Genomic DNA, 20,840 nt, shown 5'->3' on the forward strand with positions numbered 1-20,840 from the left:
ACATTGAGGAGGGGGCGGACCCCCGAGTCTGGAGTTTGTCTAATTCTGTGAGAGGCAGCAATGTGCCACAAGGCATCCAGTCTGCCAGAAAGCCATTAGAAGAAGATCATCAGTGATCGAATACGATCAACATCCACAATCATCAGAGATGTCATAGACCATGGCTGACCAATTTGGGACCTTTGAAAGGAAAAAAAATTGCGGCCACTATTATCTATTTTAGATTTAGAATGTAAAATATGTCTATACATTTATAGGTCCGGCCATCCATCCAGATAAATTTTGACATTACATAGGAAAGTTTTTTTTTTTTTTTTTTCCCCTTCCCCACATTTACTGTCTTATTTTTGAAAAACCAGACCGGAAGTTCCCTATTCTCTCTGTATTTTTTTTACTTTTTCTTTTTTTTACTTACAAATTTATTTACATAATACGAAAATACAGGTTTACAACATAGAGGTTACAAGACAATTGCAAAGGCCATTCAACATAATACACATAGGGAAGAGTTTGGGCACCTCTGTCATAGACATTATGATGTCATCAGTGATGTCACTCGAGCCAATTGTGATGATGTCATCAGTGAGTGATGTCATCAGTGATGTCACTCGAGCCAATTGTGATGTCATCGGTGATTATATCATCATTGATGATGTCATCAGTGATGTCACTCAAGCAATTGTGATCTCATCAGTGAGTGATGCCATAATGCCTTTTCAAAGAGCAACAGGTTAGCGAATGTGATAGATAACATAATTACATTATTTCTTTGTGACAAGCAAACTTTTTTCACTGTCGGAGTTTGACGAGGAAATGCTCTCAGTACGAGCGCCATACCAACTGATGAGACCATGCACATTGGAACACCCACAGGCTGGATTCGAACCGGCGACCTAACGAGCTGATGTCATGGACTGGACCACCAGTCGGTGTCACACAACTGTAGGTCATTGATGATGTCACTGCAACTATGAGGTCATCGATGATGTCACTACAACTATGAGGTAATCGATGATGTCATCAATGATGTCATACATGTCAAGATATAAATAAGCGAGGTTTCAGCAGTCTCTATAGACCAAATCACCGTGACGTCACCATGTAAACAAATTTACTTCCGGGTACCACTTGGGAAAGGCGGCAGGTTTAAATGTGCGTGTTGTCATATAAATGCTGTCAAACCCTCTCGTTGTTTTCGGCCGACTACTTTCAATTTAAATGGTTAAACGGTTGGTAAACATGCTTGTCCGACGTATCTAGCCTTTCTTCTGTGTTTGTTTTATGTAGTGTTAGCTAGCTAATAAAGTTTGTTTGTCTGTCAAACTCGCTGTTTTTTTACGTTACAGACAGAGTAACCTCGCGTCACCAGGCTCTTCTCGGCGAGAAAGAGCCTGGTACAGACAGAGCTACTGACGCCACGTCAATTTAATTTAGCTTCAAGTCTACTCTAGTCTGGTCCAACAGGTAAATTAGCTAGTCTGGTCTCCACTAACGTTAGTGAAAGTGTTGTTATGAATGATATTAAACAACACAACACGGACGAACCATTTTTGTCTTCTTTGTCTGTTTTTGTCTTCAACATGTCAGTTTGTGCCGTCCACCGCCATTATAATGTGTGGACCTCAGGGGTACCCGGAAGTAAATGTAAACATCCCGCTGATTTGGTCTATTGATTCTGTTGTTCGACTGGTAAGTACTTGATCGGCTGACTTACTTTGCCTGTTTACCCAGCTTGAAGACATCTCCGGGATTCTGACCAATCATCACCTGTGGCAAGTTCCAATTTAAAGAATCCAGCATAATAAGTGGAACTGTGGGAAATTCCAGGACATGATGGACAGTGAAGAAGAGAGTACCTATGGTGGCTGTGAAGGGCCAGATGCCACGTATATGAAGATGATCTCTTCAGATGGTCATGGATTCATTGTGAAAAGAGACCATGCCTTGACGTCCGGAACTATCAAAGCCATGATGAGCGGGCCAGGCCAATTTGCTCAGGATGAAACCAATTAAGTGAACTTGAGGGAGATCCCATCTCATGTCCTGGCCAAGCTCTGCATGTACTTCACCTACAAGGCCCGTTACACCAACAGCTCCACACAAATACCTGAATTCCCCATTGCTCCGGAGCTCGCACTGGAACTGCTGATGGCTGCAAACTTTTTGGATTGCTAAAATGACAAAGAGACAATGTAGCGGCTTAATTTATCTCAACTGTTGAACTTGTTTTGTCATGTACAGTACATGACAGTATATGAAAACATGAATGTTACAATAAAGCCCTGGTGTCGTCACTAATTGTTATGGAAACCTGACTTGCTGACTTGTATTTCTATGCTTTGTTGTGTGTTAGTTGTTGGCCATTTTATTTCGTTTTTGTCTTTTCTTTCTTTTCTTTTGTTTGTGTAAGGAGGTATTGTGCAGTCATACTGCTGCAGTCTGTTATGTGTGGTCACAATGCAAAAACATAGACCGTACAGACCTGTCAATCACATCCCAAAACATAGGTCAATTTGACCAAAAACCAAACAAGACGAGAAGACCGCAGCATAGCCTGCTATTGGTCTGCGTAAGATGATTTTGGTCAATAATAATGATGTCATAGACATTGTGTTTGCCCAACTTCGCAGCACTGATGACATCGCAATTGATTGCTCTTATGACATCACTTATGATGTCACAATGCCTATGACATCATCAGTGATGTTACAATGCCTATGCCATCATCAGTGGGACAAAAAATTGAAATACACAAACACACATTGCGGAACATTGAGGAGGGGGCGGACCCCCGAGTCTGGAGTTTGTCTAATTCTGTGAGAGGCAGCAATGTGCCACAAGGCATCCAGTCTGCCAGAAAGCCATTAGAAGAAGATCATCAGTGATCGAATACGATCAACATCCACAATCATCAGAGATGTCATAGACCATGGCTGACCAATTTGGGACCTTTGAAAGGAAAAAAAATTGCGGCCACTATTATCTATTTTAGATTTAGAATGTAAAATATGTCTATACATTTATAGGTCCGGCCATCCATCCAGATATCACAATGCAAAAACATAGACCGTACAGTATATAGAGCGTACATATATATATATTTCATTGTTTATTTGTGTAGGGATATACATGTAACATAAAACAACGTAAAAACGGACGCATAAAAGTTCCAACATTTCTCTCCTCACCTCAAAGTTTTGCGTGGCCAGATAGAAATGAGCATGACATCACACCAAATGTTTGAAATCGACATGATGAAACCAACGTCTCCCCTACATATTTTATAATATAGAAATACCACCATCAGGGATATTGGCCCCGATTCCTGTTGAGGAAGTTTGGCATTGGGACAAGACCTATGTGTAAAGTTTGTTTTATTTTCATGAAGGCAGATTTCCTCAGAAGAAGAAAAATGGCAAATACAAGTGGGCGGGGCTAACTTAGCGAGGCAGCTGGATTCACACAATCACATGACAAATCCATCTTGCCACACTTCAATCTATTGGTTTGATTCCGAACCACCAGTTGTTCACACCAATCAGTGTCCAGAGGGGTTCACACCAATCAGTGTCCAGAGGCAGCTATGTGGTTCACAGCAATCAGTGTGCAGAGGCAGCTATGTGGTTCACACCAATCAGTGTGCAGAGGCAGCTATGTGGTTCACACTAGGGGTGTCAAAAATAATCGATTACAAGATGCATCGCGATGCGGACGTGCACGATTCTGCATCGATTCACAAATGTCAAAAATCGATTATTAAAATAAATAAATAAAAATAAAATAATAATGAAATAAAATATAATGGAAGTACATGCAGTTGTTTATTTTAATTATGGATCATAATACAATGCAATTCCAATGCACTTTTATTTTAAAAGTAGCCACACAGTGAGAAAAAAGAAAGTGAGAAAAAATAAATCATGTATTGCGGAAAAAAGTGATGCATCGATTTAAGATGCATCGAGATGCATCGAGATGCATCGATAATCGTACTCGAATTGAATCGTAGCCCTCTGAATCGTAATCGAATCGAATCGTGAGGCCAGTGAAGATTCACAGCCCTAGTTCACACCAATCAGTGTCCAGAGGCAGCTATGTGGTTCACACCAATCAGTGTGCAGAGGCAGCTATGTGGTTCACACCAATCAGTGTGCAGAGGCAGCTATGTGGTTCACACCAATCAGTGTGCAGAGGCAGCTATGTGGTTCACACCAATCAGTGTCCAGAGGCAGCTATGTGGTTCACACCAATCAGTGTCCAGAGGCAGCTATGTGGTTCACACCAATCAGTGTGCAGAGGCAGCTATGTGGTTCACACCAATCAGTGTGCAGAGAGCTTTGATGAGAAGAGAAAAGTATGTGTTCGCTGTGTTGGTGTGACCCAGCTAATTTATCCTTCACACCTGTGTGTGTGTGTGTGTGTGTGTGTGTGTGTGTGTGTGTGTGTGTGTGTTAGAGAGTGGGTCATGAGGAATACATTTACTGCCTGTAAATCTCTGTTTTTTATTTTTCAAGGGGCACGTGCGCACACACACACACACACACACACACACACATTTAGACATGTGTTGTGCAATGACAGTAGGCCGGGCCCAACAGCTGTTTAGGTCACCAAAAGGAGGTCTCCATCTCACGCTCACGCACACACACACACACACACACACACACACACACACACACACACACACACACACACACACACACACACACACACCTACACACACACACACACACACACACACACACACACACACACACACACACACACGCAACATCACCAACACTGAGCACCGGTGTTCTGCTTTAACTGGCTTTTCAAGTCAACTTGTGGGAACGCGGGGCTGTCGGCAGATGTTTACAGCAGGAAGAGAAGGTTTGGCTGCCCTCGCGAAAGCCTGATCATAAATATGCCCAAATTGTAACTGTAATTTCAATAAAGATTTGTCTGATTGTGATGTTGATGTATGTGTGAGTTCTTGAATGCAGCGGAGCTCGTGACAGTCATCACCCGCATTTAGAAAGTTTCATAAAAAAGGAAGAAAATAAAACGCACAGGGGGGATTCGAACTCACACACACAAATACTTAAAAAACACACTGCGTGCTGCCGCCTGTGATAAACCCTCTCTGCCACAAGGGATGAGTGACTTTATCATTGTTTGGATTCACTTGCAACGCGATGTTAAGGCACATAGGCTACTATCATTAGAGATTTGTTTCAGAGGACAGTAGCTTAGACTACTGCACTACATCCAATTCAGTAGGAGTGTGTAAAGTGTAGCTATAATGGCAAAGTAAAAGTTTAATTTCGCTGTTGTGTGTGTGTTGTGTGATTGTAGACTAATATATCAGACTATGAGATACTCATTGGAGCTGTCTGCAAACACCACCACTGGACTTTGATAGTATTGTGCACTTTTGTTCAAATGTTGGCAACTATATTTACCACGTACCATACACATTTAAGAACCCAACTATTTGCTGTTGTTAAAGGCTATGTATCCCAAAGAACTGAGGGCCGTATTTGTTGACCCATTTGGAGCCAAACGTCAACAAACACAATATTGCAAAGACTCAACAATGTAAGCAAATCTAGAATACTACTTCTGAAGTAGGCTACTTCTGATTGTATTGGTTTTCTAGGTTCATAAACATTCAACATCCAATAATTGATGTAATCTTAATGTAATGCAGCCTGTGGGTGCTACACATCGGTGGTGGATATGTGAAGCGTTTTGAGTATCTAAAAAGGTGCTATATAAACCCAATAATTTATTATTATTATTAAAACCAGGAAAGGACAACACTTACACCATATCACAATATCCAAAATCTAAGACGATATCTAATCTCATATCACTCACAATATCGATATATCGTTATATTGCCCAGCCCCACTGGACAGCAGGGAAATTCTTCTAGTTTGCAAATGTAGACACTGATTCCAGAAAGTGGCACATGCAACTTTCATGGCAGATTTAAGTGTAAGTACTCTTTTTTTAATGGTCAGAACAACAGAGGAACTGTCTGGATTTGGCCCTGCTATGCAGAAAAACACATCAGCAGTGACCATTTTCCACCACCAGAGGGTGATGCTTGCCAACGAAAAGCCAGGGTAACTAGAACGCATATCCTGTTTTTATATACACTTAATAACCAAACCCAGCGCTGTTAAATGATTTGTAAAATATGTTAAGTTTTGATATTAAAATTGGTTCCTTAACTTGTTTGTCATGTGTCATTATGGATGGAATATGCATTCTGAAGATGTTTTATCACATTTAAGGTATTCTGTCTGTGTGGTAGCCTACTTTTTGGACTGAAACTGCGAATAGTAGACACATCACCTGATGGACTCTGTGTGTGTGTGTGTGTGTGTGTGTGTGTGTGTGCGCATGCGTGTGTATGTGTGTAGCCTACATATATGCCAATAGCAGTGGGATTATCCTCAGCCAGTCAGCCTATAGACGAGTAATAAGTGTATCTAAAACATAACACTAACATATGCTAAAATATTAAAATGGCTGTATTAAATATTAGTACATGTTATGTTGTGTGGATAGCAGCAGGCATTGTTGTAGCCCGAGAGGCTAATTTCAAGACAGTACTACAGCAGGTTGAGAAATACAAGGCCCACATTCATAATTTTAGTAGTTTTTGTTTGTATTATATTTACTTTGTAATTACGTTTTTACATTGTTTACATTCATGCATACAAGATTTATGGCTGAGAAATAAGCAGAATTCTGCACAGTCAGACTTTGCTGTCACTGAACTTTTATTTCCTTACATGCGTGGTTGGACAGTAGAGATGAACAGAAAAAGTAATTGAAAATAAATCTAAATCACAAAGTGAACTTCTGCTATTTCCAAATCAGAAGCTGCCTGCAATACATTTCTTCAGTTTGATCCAAACTGGATTTGTGAAGCAGGTAATCTTTGGTCCATCCATCATAAATATTGAACTCAAACTGTGAAAGACTGCGACACACTCAGCACGATGGACTCTTTATTCACCCTTTGTTCCCTATGTTCCTTGTTTTATGTTTCCCCCTTTTTATACTATTCCTGTGCCTGTATTCTTTTTGATGTTGTTTTTATTCATGTAAAGCACTCTGTGCATTCGTGCTGTGAAGGGCGCTATAGAAATAAAGTTTTACTTACTTACTTCATTTCCCTCAAACACTTTTTCAACAAACAATATTATTTGACCCTGCTCTCCACGCTTAAATGGGTTTCTTGGGCCCTGAGCGCATCAAGATCGGACCACACAAACTAAATTCAAACTAAATGTTGAAGTGACACAAGGTGTTTACAGGATTTAAGTGATAAGTAGCTAAATAAAATTAATAATAACAAAATAAAGCAATATACAAGTGAGTGATGTAGATGTGTTTAGCTGACCAAAACCAGCAGATGTCTCCTCTCATCTCCCCTCCTCGCTCCTCTTCTATGTGGTAAAGTCAATGGAGGTTGGGGACGTCACAGCCCAAACACTAATGAAGATGAACGATAAACTCTTTAAAATCTTTTCACAAGTTTTGCTTTTCTTCCCCAAGTCTGCTGACTGAAGTTTCGCACGTCGCAAAAATACGCTTACACATCTTATGCAATACATCTGAAGCACATAATGATCTAATGTACAGAGATTTAAAAAGATAAACAAACCAGCCTCAGACCTTCAGGCTGGACTAAAAAATGTTCAATATAATATAATAAAAACAATATTTCAGTTTGAAGCCAAGCAAAATGACTAAATTGCTAAAATCCTCTCTCATGGAGGTCAGTAGGCTACAAGGGGTCACTTTGTGTTGAAAAGCAGTTGGGACATACTGTAAGTGCGGAGACGAAGAAAACCTGTTTTAAACAGTCTTCAACATTAAGGTCAAACAACATGGTGAGAGTTTGAGTTGTCACCAGGGGTGGAGCGACCCTATCAGCCCACGGGGGGCGAAGCTCTTAGGGGGCCCCCCACCCCCCCCCCCCCCCCCAAAAAAAAACCCGCCCCCCAATTAAGGCCGGCAGCGAAGAAAAAATTGCCTTTTTTGCATGTTTGAATCTGTTTTAGCCATATTTAGTGGAATATCTCATTTTAAACACACCAATGTTATTGTCTATTGATTGAATTGCTCTCACACTCTGGCATGCAAAAAAAAAAAAAAAAAGTTTTTGGGGGGGATACTGGTTGTCACCTAGATGATGAGTCAACTCTGTGGTCTAACTTCAGCAGAGGTGAGATGTTTTCAACAGATCACCACCTGCACAGTTTGCACAGTGTGACATGAAAGTCACACGTCTGTCTGTGCAGCAGAAGCAGAAGACAATCAACAGGCTTCCTTTATTTAGATGGTGAGACTAGAACACCTCCTTTCAGATGTCATTTTGTGATGGAGGATCAGTAGCTTATAAGATCAGAGTAGATCATTACAGTGAGAAAACAAATGCATAACGACACATTAAAAGGGCATATAGGCTTCTACAGTCGACAATATAAAATACTCAGCATAAAACACATATCAACCACACAAGTACAGTCATCCATATACATCACATCTACAGCTACAACACCATGTCAATCAAACAATGCTAATATCACATCTACTGTAGAAAGCAGCAGTGCATGTCAGTCAGCACAGACAGAACTAACTATCCAATATCACTGCCCTAAAATATGAGTACAAACTGAAGGAATAACATAACTTTTTCTTGGACAATGCACATCTTTCTTCTATATTTACATTGCATTGGATGTTTTCTCATTGTGGAAAATAAACCTTTTCTCAAAGTGTTGTCATTGGTTAGTTCACATTTATTGCTGCAAGCTATTTTTATATGTGTTTTTTTAATCTAATTATGCTTTTAAAAAGTGAAGGGGACAAAATCGGCCATTTCCAAAAGTGATGGGGCCATGTCCCCAGAGACCCCAGCATAAATGACACCTACAGTATGTCACTATATATTAGGCTATATGGTTTACCATAGTGACACATCACTGTTGACATGTTTGTTTTGCTCTGTACTCCTTGTTTTTACTCATTTATTTATAGAGATTATGTTTCCTGTTGTGTGTTCTTCAGTTTCTGAATTGGACCCTGATTAATATAAATGTGTGCCTCTTGTGTCTCTTTCTTATTCACAATTCCTGAAGGCTTCTCCAGCTCTTCCACACCTCATATTGTAGATATATATGACTGTGACAATGAATGGACCTGAACTAACGGCTGGTTGTGTGAAAGCTGAGCCATCTATCTGGAAGATCCCACTCTGTTCCCCGGGCTGCTGCCTCTCTTCCTGCCTTCAGCACTGGAACCACCCAGGTTGCCCAGCTTAATGTTCTCCCGTCTGTCTGGTGTCTGCCTCCTGGTGTCCTGGAGAGACATGAAAACAGCCATCTTAGCATAATATGTATGTACCGGTTAGGGGTGCTCCGATCCGGCTAAGCCACGATCCGATCCGATTCCGATTCCTGGGGTCACGATCCGATTCCAGAATCGATTCTCGATTCCAACGATTCTTGATTCCAGAATCTACAATCGATTCTGAATTATGTAGTTTTATATTGCAATAACACACAAAGGTAAATATAAGACAAAAAATGACAAATGTATTAATGCTGAACTTCAAATTGAACTTCTGTATTACAGTCAGGGCCTAAATTCATTTTGCAAACTAGGGGGGAATTCCCCCCTTATGTTCTTCAGATAAGATGGATTTATAGGCTGGGGGGGATCTGTAGACTTTGAGAAGGATTTATAGGTTTTGGGGGGAATACATTAACCAGAGTTCTTAAGTGCAAGAGGTGGTGGCATCGTGGAAGTACAGTACACAAATTACATGAACATTTGGACACTTATTCAGCCGGTATCTTCCATGTTGCGTTCAGGTGCACTGTAATTTTTTTTTTTTTTTACAATTTTAAGAATCGATTCTTGGGAGTTTGGAATCGATCCAGGAATCGTGGCATTAAGAATCGCGATCCTTTCAGAATCGATTTTTTGGAGCACCCCTAGTACCGGTATATCTCTCTCTATGTATGTATGTATGTATGTATGTATTTGTGCGTGCGTGCATATGTATGTATGCATGTATGTATGTATATATATATATATATATATAGATATATAAACCCTTCACATTTTTTGATATTCCCAACAAGTGAGGTCTCCAGACCATATTTCAAGCAGAAGGCCACTCATGCATAATCCGATCGTCCCCTGACGTCAGTCAAGTTCTAGCATAACGTGGTCAGTCAAAGTCCTAGTATGACGTCTGCTATGACGTCAAATATGACATCAGTTAATCCTCATATATATAGCAAGGGTTCTACGCCACCCCTCTCTCTCTGGCCGATCATAGCAGCAGCTAGCTTCACAGCAGTCCATCTCCCTCGAAGCCGTCCTCCGGAGCGTTGTTTTGCACCATATCTGCAGACCGAATCAGCACCCCCAAGTCCTCTCTACCCGTGGACAATCCCCGCGGATCTCTCAACGCTCCCCACTCCTGGTATGTCGGATCCCGAGCCAGAACAGTCCATGGGCAGCGACGACAGCTCAAACAACGATACCCTGTTCCGGATCGGCACGGAGCGCATTGGACTTCCGAGACGGCCGGGCCGCAGGCTGCCAACGCGGGGCGCTCCACTGCGAGGGGCCGCCGTGAGACGCCATGTTCTACGTTGTCTTGCACGTTGTCAATCTTTTCCTTGACCTTGCTATCTCCATTCACGGAGCAAATCGGCTCAAGCAAAGCGGCCATTTCCCTCCAGCCAGGAGTCCGCCCCAAGTCAACAACAGACTTTCAGACTGACAATCAGTGACTAACATTTTCGTTCATCAAGCAGCATGCATGCAGCCCCACTATTCTTCATCGGACGGGTGTCCAGGCGTCCAAGCATTCAGGCTTCCGCACCGCGATTATCGCGTCCCCAGGCTTCTCCAGGCAAGCAGGCAGCATCAGGCAGTCCCCTCCACCTCGCCCGTGGTCAATTGTACAGCAGGCGCGGATCCCTCTGCTATCACCGGGCAGTTAAGTCTTTAACCGTAAATAAACGGGAGTTTGTGTGAGTTGAAAGATGTCATGTCGCTGCCTGATGATCACCGCACATGGTATATTTCATTCACAATTCTTCTTGACAGCACGTTGTTGAGATCACGTGATATGCCGGTAAAAAAAAAAAAAAAAAAAAAAAATCACGCAACGGGTTATTCAAAACACCCTTGGCCCATGGAGCATGTCCTAGCATCAGTTCGAATGAGTGTTATAACTTTCAGACCGAAGTCAGACGGCCCAGGGGATGCTGACGTCTTTTTCCGTGTCAAGCTACCCAGTCTTAATACACCACTTCCTGTTCTTAACGAATTTCAAAGTGAAATGCCTTGGCGTTTCTTTTACCATAAATAATACCAAAGCTAAAATAATTAATACAGTGTCACGCTAGTCACGTAACAAGAGGCAGCGAATCTCATTGTTATATGTTGGCCAACCATAACATATCACTGCGAGTTGCAGCCATTGAGTTATAATATGAATGGAGGGAGTGTCCTTATCTCCTCCCCGTATGTTTTTGAAGCCAAAATCCGGCCAGATCAGTGAACCAGAGTCTGCGCAGTAGCGCCCTTGATTGAGAACCTCTGAGAGCTCCACGCCCCTCTGAGCTGCTGTTTCTAGAATGCGCACAGTGCGTTGCGTATTTATATACAGTCTAGCTCCGTAAATATTACACTTTAAGTTGTAATATTTTTGTCTCGCCGAAAGTAACCAGGAAGATTCCCACTATGAGATCAGTTTATCAAAATGACGCCTGTACGAAAATCTGATTTTGGTTGTCGGAGACTTCAGATCTCCGGGCTGCTGCTGAGTGCTCTCAGCGCGGGCCGGAAGTGGAGGCAGGCCTCACTCACCCTCAGCCCAACCTAACGTTAGCCCATTGAGTGCATGAGCCAGGCTGCCCGGTCCATCGCCTGGTATATCGTTACTAAGAGAGGAGCTTGTGAAGAACGAACATCCCCACAGTCAAAGCATTTCCCCCAGATATGCATATAAAAAACGTTTGTTGCTTTAATAGCCTACAAAAATAAAACGTCTGTTCGTACGTGATGCTAATCCGCTAGCGATGAGCTAACGGTGCGTGTGTACTACTAGGCCTCATCCCATGAGCCACCCCGACCTCCAGGCCTGCACTACCCAGGCTAAGAGCCCATCTCCCGGCCCCACACACCCAGCAGAGCCACCCGACCTCCAGGCAGCATTACATAACAATGAAGCCGCGTGTCTTGTCTATCACGATAGATCTATAATGTGAAGAGCCTGTCCAGCCAATGACGGCTCGAGACTGGCTGCCACAGCTGCCAATCATCCATTTTTATCCCCTTTTTACATGTCAAATAACTACTTAAAAAAAAAAAAACTGATCAGAAAAATGACCACTTGCACAGGCATTAGCATGATAATGACTATCTAAAATGATACAAACCACCTTTGGAAAAAAAAAAAAAAAAAAAACATCTGACGTATACTGTGACTATTTCGGTTTTGATTTTCCCATCCACTAACATGAGGAGGCGGGCCTCGTGACCCAATGCTGGATTCAACCGCCAGAGCGGCGATCTAACATGCAGCGGCTTCACTGAACCAGTGTGATGCCCAGTCCATCTTATGATGGGTCCATGGTTGCAACTAGCAGTCTATAGCTGCTTTCACACATGTTTGGAATTCAGGAGTTATCTAGAGGCCATACGGATGGCTGTCATGTGTGAATGTTTGCATGCGGCTCATGCGCGCTCCCGCGGAGCCTCGTCCTAGCCGGAGGGAAGTGTACCCCCAGCCGTAGTCGCAGAAGCGTATTGTCCCCCCCCCCCCCCCCCCCCAGAGCTCCGTGAGCTCGTGAGTGCATGAGGACAGAGACGATCGTGACAGATTATTATTATATAAATAGTCGATGTGAATGAGCGAGCAAAAAACACATGCCATTTGGTTTTCAAATGAAGCTCAAAACTGCTCCGTGTGCGACAGCCGACATGTTGCGGATTGCTGGATTGAAAGGCTCATGGCTCTGATCTGATTTCATGTCTGCTTCGCACAGCACACACATTTAATAAGCATTTTTGGACGCGAGGGTCGTCCCGCTTCCCAGTATTGGACATCGCTAGGTAGGGTATCTGGATCTGGTTGCGTTCATGTCTTTGATTTAACGTTTACACAGCGTTCGCGCAAATTCCAAGTAGCGTCAAGTCAGGCAGTATAAAACGAAAACTTCCGGGTATAACCTTCGCAATAATGGCAATTAAATAAAGTAAATGCACGTGTAATGTTTTTTCGTGTGTGTTTCGAAAGATACAGAACGGAGATAAACTGGAAGAATATCTGCTCCCTTCGAAAAGTCCATTTTAACCCGTAGTGAGTCGACATTCTGATTTTTTGTTACTAAGTAATACAACATTTATTTTATTTTGAAGGTAAAAACGTCTAGCTTCCTGTATTCTGTATAATTCTAGTAGGTTTGAGGCATTTTAGGACTGAACATAGCAAAGACCTGTTTTGTTTGTACTGCTTGCGAGCGACTCGAGGAAATCGATGCATCTGGGCGTGAGTTGTAGGGTTGTTTAATTAATTACTTACTAACGTTATGCGCAAACGATTATATGCCGTGAACGTTAGGCAGTTATCGCCCATTATGTATTTTTAGTTTTCACAACTGTGTGGTCATGCCCAAATTCCCCCACCCCCGCCGCCCGCCCCCTCTCTACTTTACAAACTCTGCGGAGGTGCTACTCATGTGTGAATGCAACATGCCTCATGTGTGAAAGGGTACACTTCACCTATCATCCGGGGCAGGCTCAGTGGGGGGCAACCCTGACCTGATCCGGAGTTCATGTGTGAAAGTGGCTTATGGTGCACTCGCAAGGCGGTGAAACCACTGTTTTTCTTTTACTTGTTTATTAACCAGTTCTTTATATCCCATGCATTAAGCATTACATTTCAGCTCTATAGGGTTGCCGCCAGAATGAACCGTTTGCCCCATGGATCTTCCGGTCTGTCCAGAGTGCCCGAGATGCTATGGCACTTCAGCATCAGTGCTTCTCCAGGCCGGGTCCCGTCAATCACCGTGAATCTGCCCAGACTTCCCCATGGGGGGAAAAGATGGTCGCCATCTGAGGACATCATCACCGCCCGGCACCGTATCTTTTCATTCAAATAGCTACTAATAATGCTTGCATTCCCATGAATTACTGGCTCATAATTCTGAAATAATCGTCCCTGAAAGGGCTGAGAGCGTTGAAGCTATTATCATAAGAATTTTGCATCGGGTGAATTCTGTCTGCCTCTCCAGCTAGCGATCCTGTCCATGTGTCATATTGTTTATTTTCAGCTCATCAATCTCATCACGTGATGACTGCTGACCCATACAGCATTGCAGCTAAGCCCAAAATCAGGGGAAAGACCGCTCAGGCCCCAGACCGGCCCCCGGCTCCCGTGTTCCCCATCGCACCTCGTCACCACATGACAAGATCCTGGTTCGTCCTGCACCTCAAGCGGACGCTCCAGAAGTGCAACCTCCCGACGAAGAACTTCTCCAGCCACTCCTTCAGGATCGGAGCGGCCACCTCAGCCGCCGTGCAAGGAGTGTCCTCCGCCTCCCTCCAGTAAACGGGCCGCCGGTCTTCATCAGCATTCTCCAGCTACATCCGCCCGGAGCGGGTGGCCATACCGGCGGCCCAAAGGACCCTCCTCCCTTCATCGGCAAGCATGGCAACGAACAGTGTCCCGGACTTCCGTGCCAAATAATGTCTCGTTGGTGGTGGCTCCCCGAAAAGCACGGCGCCCAGTAAGGCGCAGTAAATCTCCCGGTTAATTTTCTGGGGGAAAGAGAGAGAGCCAGAGAAAGCCAGAGAAAGTCAGGGCCAGTCAGAAGGCCAAGTCAGGGGGCCAAGAAGGCCAAGTTAAAATGGTGAGGCGCCAAGGCGGCCAAGTAGGCCAAGCTGGGAAGCGCCAAGTCAGGTAAAATAAAGGTGAGGCGCCATGGCGGCCAGGAAGGCCAAGCCGGGAAGCGCCTTAAGTCAGGTAAGGCGCCATGGCGGCCAGGAAGGCCAAGCCGGGAAGCGCCTTAAGTCAGGTAAGGCGCCATGGCGGCCAGGAAGGCCAAGCCGGGAAGCGCCTTAAGTCAGGTAAGGCGCCATGGCGGCCAGGAAGGCCAAGCCGGGAAGCGCCTTAAGTCAGGTAAGCCCGACCGAGTTGGGAGCGCCAGCCGCAAATAGCTGTAAGTTAGTCTCTTAAAACAGACTGTATCATCTACATCCGGCGAATGCAGCTATATACAGTCTGTACGTTACACCCCCAGAACATGCACAAGGAAGTTGGGAAAAAAAACCTTCAGACTGGAAGGAAGTTCTACGGAATCCGACCAATCACGACACGCGAATGCGGCATATTGGATTCTGATTGGACTAATGAGCGGAAGACCCGCCTTTCTGCCGGCATATTGGATTCTGATTGGACTAATGAGCGGAAGACCCGCCTTTCTGCTTCCCATTCCGGTTGGTGCATGATTCTCCCCCACGAAGTACAGACGGTATGGCGGAAGCATTTGAAAATTGCGGAAGCCAACTCGTCTGTTCTAAGAGACTAGCTGTAAGTCGCTAAAAAGGTCGAAGGCCGGAAAAGTACAATCGCGAGGCGCCAAGGCGGCCAGGTAGGCCAAGCTGGGAAGCGCTATCGCGAGGTGCCAAGGCAGCCAAGTAGGCCAAGCCGGGAAGCGCCAAGTTAAACATTAATGTATCAAGATCGAAGGCCCGACCGAGTTGGGAGCGCCAGCCGCAAATAGCTGTAAGTCGCTAAAAGGTCTAAGGCCAGAAAAGTACCATCAACTACCGGCGCCTGCAGATCTCAATTAACCTCCGGTAATCAGATCTTCCTTTTGGGGGATCTCCTAGCCCAGGGGTGCCCACACTTTTTCAGCTTGGGAGCTACTTTTAAAATGACCAAGTCAAAGTGATCTACCAAACATATTTATTTATATATATATACACTGAGTATACAGTGGAAAACAGTGGAAAAACAGTGGAAAAACAGTGGAAACAGTGGAAAAACAGTGGAAAAACAGTGGTCCTCAATGCCATGCGATCGACCACACTACCTTCGCGATCGACCGGTCGATCGCGATCGACGTATTGGGCACCCCTGTCCTAGCCTATGCAGATGCCCTCCTCTTGCCTCAAGAGGAGCGCCACTGGCCAATGGAGTCATGCGCCAAAGTATTTGCCATGCATGCCGATTGCTAAATAAAGTTTGTCAAATCCTACCAACTGGCCTCTCATGATTGAAGTGAGGTCTCCAGACCATATTTCAAGCAGAAGGCCACTCATGCATAATCCGATCATCCCCTGACGTCAGTCAAGTTCTAGCATAACGTGGTCAGTCAAAGTCCTAGTATGACGTCTGCTATGACGTCAAATATGACGTCAGTTAATCCTCATATACTGTATATAGCAAGGGTTCTACGCCACCTCTCTCTCTCTGGCCGATCATAGCAGCAGCTAGCTTCACGGCAGTCCATCTCCCTTGAAGCCGTCCTCCGAAGCGTTGTTTTGCCCCACCCACCTCCCCAGTCCGCCACCAACGAGTCTTGACTCCTGATCCCCCACGGGGGGGGGGGGTCTCCTAGCCTATGCAGGTGCCCTCCTCTTGCCTCAAGAGGAGCGCCACTGGCCAATGGAGTCATGCGCAGCCTATGCAGGTGCCCTCCTCTTGCCTCAAGAGGAGCGCCACTGGCCAATGGAGTCATGCGCCAAAGTATTTGCCATGCATGCCGATTGCTAAATAAAGTTTGTCAAATCCTACCAACTGGCCTCTCATGATTGAATTAGAAACTCTCCCTTATATATAACTTTTTGAATGACTGATAGCTCTCTCAGATCAAAAGTTATGAGTATTTTAATCTGTTATGTGTCTAAAAAAACATGAGAAAAATGGCATATTTTATAAAGTGACATTCCACCAAAACGAAAAAACAACAAAAAACTTTCCTTTTAGTTTTGCGAAAATAATTATTCATCATGATGTACAATCAATGTAAAATCTCAAAATACCTGCAAAACTAATTTTTGACCTTTTTTGGCTCATTACCAAAAATGTGTAGCAGCGACATGTGAAGGGTTACACTTACACACACACACACACACACACACACACACACACACAGTGTATGTATATGATATACCGTATTTCCCCAAATAGTAGCCCGGGCGTTTAATACGCAAAATCGATTTGGACCCCAGGCGTTTAAAAGAACCAGGCGGGTATTTGCTGCAGGCGTTTATTTATTTTTGCACCGACCTGCACCAGGCCATTATTCGGTGACAGTTCCTGTCCAACATGTTTTTTAGTGCAAAGGTCCTCACTCTCATCAACTGCCAACGTCAGCCCACACACCTTGGAGGATACCAAAAATCAGCAATCAGCCGTGGCTACCTACCGTGTAGCCCACACACACACACACACACACACACGTCGTCTTCTACTTCTGTCGCACCCGAATAATAGATGCCATGGTTACACTAAATGGGGCATTTGGCACTTCAACAATGCACTTGCAAATACTGTAAGATGACGTTGACCGACGCAATTCTATCAACACCAGCAAATAGGCTACGACCAGTCTGAACATAGCCACATCCCAAACACAACACTACAACAACTTGCAAAAACACTACACACACCACGGCGGGTGCTGATTAAACATAGTCACACACAATCATTACGCACGTAATCGGTATAAATATAACACAATCTCAGTCTTACCATTGACGAGTCTATTTCCAATAGCGCCTATCTCTTGAACTCATCTGGGACTTCAGTTCAAGTGAAGACCGCGGTAGCCGTTGTCAACAGAACTCTTTACATAATCCAAACATCGTGGAAATGCTTCCATGCCATCGATTTCCCTGCATTGCTTTTGGTAGCGTAAGTTGAGCTCCCTCGATTTGCGTTTTCTTTTCACGTGTTTCTCCCTGCTGTTTCATGTATTGCGCGACACTGGTGTTGCCTTCAAGTGCTGTCAGCAACGTAGTAATTTTGGGGTTACCTTAAGAAAATGCAAATAATGGCCCCGGCGTTTACTCGGACCGGCGTTTAATACGCAAAATGGGGTCAGACCCCCGGCGGCTATTAGGGGCCCGGCGCGTATTTGCTGCCGGGCTATTATTTGGGGAAATACGGTATACAGTATATCTACTGAATGAAGATGTTCAGTACCTTGCAGTAGAAACAGAGGGCAGTGATCAGCAGCACCAGAATCAGCAGCAGGACAACATGTCTGATGATGATGTCTGTTAAAGAGGCTGAAACAGATTCAGAGTCATCACATCAGATCACATGACATCAGAGTTATCACATCAGATCACATGACATCAGAGTCATCACATCAGATCACATGACATCAGAGTCATCACATCAGATCACATGACATCAGAGTCATCACATCAGATCACATGACATCAGAGTCATCACATCAGATCACATGACATCAGAGTCATCACATCAGATCACATGACATCAGAGTCATCACATCAGATCACATGACATCAGAGTCATCATATCAGATAACATGACATCAGAGTCATCACATCAGATCACATGACATCAGAGTCATCACATCAGATCACATGACATCAGAGTCATCACATCAGATCACATGACATCAGAGTCATCACATCAGATCACATGACATCAGAGTCATCACATCAGATCACATGACATCAGAGTCATCACATCCAGATCACATGACATCAGAGTTATCACATCAGATCACATGACATCAGAGTTATCACATCAGATCACATGACATCAGTCATCACATCAGATCACATGACATCAGAGTTATCACATCAGATCACATGACATCAGAGTCATCACATCAGATCACATGACATCAGAGTTATCACATCCAGATCACATGACATCAGAGTCATCACATCAGATCACATGACATCAGAGTCATCACATCAGATCACATGACATCAGAGTTATCACATCAGATCACATGACATCAGAGTCATCACATCAGATCACATGACATCAGAGTCATCACATCAGATCACATGACATCAGAGTCATCACATCAGATCACATGACATCAGAGTCATCACATCCAGATCACATGACATCAGAGTTATCACATCAGATCACATGACATCAGAGTTATCACATCAGATCACATGACATCAGAGTCATCACATCAGATCACATGACATCAGAGTTATCACATCAGATCACATGACATCAGAGTCATCACATCAGATCACATGACATCAGAGTTATCACATCCAGATCACATGACATCAGAGTCATCACATCAGATCACATGACATCAGAGTCATCACATCAGATCACATGACATCAGAGTTATCACATCAGATCACATGACATCAGAGTCATCACATCAGATCACATGACATCAGAGTTATCACATCCAGATCACATGACATCAGAGTTATCACATCAGATCACATGACATCAGAGTCATCACATCAGATCACATGACATCAGAGTTATCACATCAGATCACATGACATCATGAGAACATTAAAGAACAAGTTGATGTTGCTCTAAAACCCTTGGAGAATACAAAAAAGTGGGACAAGAATACAAAATAGAAAAAGGAGCTTCTTGGATATTAGGATCATGTTTTAATTAAGAAGAAAGTGCACTGGAAAAGTTTACTAACAATGTACATCTTCAAACAAAATAGCACCAGCAACAAAACGCAACGCGTTTAACTCGCTGGTCTTGGTCAGGCTGTATTAGCTGGGTGTGGGGCTACCACACCTGTATAAAAGAGCATACGTGCCACAGGTAAGGTGACGTGGCACACGGAAGAAGTGTGCCACACATGAAATCAAGTCAGCGAGTTTTCATACCGCTTAATTTAGCAAACGGTATTAAACATCGATCATTTCACCGTGCTTTTCACTGATTGGTCACAGATAGTGTATACGTCCTTTTCTGCGACACTATTTTGGCTAGTGTGAGGTTTAAGGACTACTAGTTAAGATGTACCTTACGTCTCTGTGGTGCAGCTAAACAAAGACACAACTTTAGTGTCAAACTAACTAGTTTGAACGTAGCAGTTAATGTGGAGCTTACAGCCTTTCAGCTGCTGCAACAGGCTGCAGATCTGTAAACAGAGAGGGAGATGATGAGCCACACCCAGCCAGCTGTCAATCACTCTGCCCACTCAAAAGTGAAGAAATACCGTGTCGTGGTTGTATGTCTCCACCAACAAGTGAGCAGTCTACATCCATGTCTGTCCAGACTCATACAAGCACAAATACCTTGAAGCACAGTTAGCCTGGGTACAGTGCAGTGCTGTGGTCATTCAGCCTTATGGCACTTTAGGCAGTTTGGGAGTACCTCAACAACACGGAGAATCGTTTTCAACATGGAAAATGGTCCTACCCCAAAACCACCCACTTCTCCCCAACCACTCCCCCTACCCACCCCTCAAACCCCGACTCTCTATCCCTAGCCACGCCCCATTTCCCCTAGCCCCGCCCCTTACTGATCACACCCCCTCTCATCACCCACATCCCCCAGATCCCCTAGCCCGCCCCTTACTGATCACGCCCCCTCTCATCACCCACATCCCCCAGATCCCCTAGCCCCGCCCCTTACTGATCACACCCCCTCTCATCACCCACATCCCCCAGACATTCCCCCAACTCACCCCTCAAATCCAACTCTCTACGACCTTCGTATCCCGAGCTACATTATTACATGTAGTGATGGGACTTTTCTGCATAAAGTTGAGAAAATTAAATATCTTGGTCTTTGGCTTGACTCTGAGCTT

The 20,840-nt window shown here is 44.1% G+C and overlaps 1 protein-coding gene and 1 pseudogene across 2 annotated transcripts in view; one reads left to right on the plus strand and one right to left on the minus strand.

Moving 5' to 3' along the window:
• The first annotated feature begins 1,833 nt into the window (after positions 1 to 1,833).
• LOC310770705 (elongin-C pseudogene) lies at positions 1,834 to 2,175 on the plus strand (annotated as a pseudogene). Its single transcript has one exon. The product of its transcript is annotated as an elongin-C pseudogene (transcript).
• Positions 2,176 to 8,025: 5,850 nt separating this feature from the next.
• The window catches only part of LOC310770704 (CD5 antigen-like), a 26,974-nt gene continuing 14,159 nt past the window's right edge, over positions 8,026 to 20,840 (minus strand). The window contains exons 5-6 of the mRNA XM_083663434.1: positions 18,248 to 18,333; positions 8,026 to 9,366 (exon numbers count right to left, since the gene is read on the minus strand). Coding sequence (XP_083519560.1) covers positions 9,244 to 9,366; positions 18,248 to 18,333 — 209 coding nt within the window. The 3' untranslated portion in view covers positions 8,026 to 9,243. The remainder of the gene's footprint in view (positions 9,367 to 18,247; positions 18,334 to 20,840) is intronic.

The sequence above is a fragment of the Poromitra crassiceps genome (assembly GCF_964638095.1).
Source record: "Poromitra crassiceps genome assembly, contig: HAP1_SCAFFOLD_180, whole genome shotgun sequence".
Lineage (NCBI taxonomy): Eukaryota > Metazoa > Chordata > Actinopteri > Beryciformes > Melamphaidae > Poromitra > Poromitra crassiceps.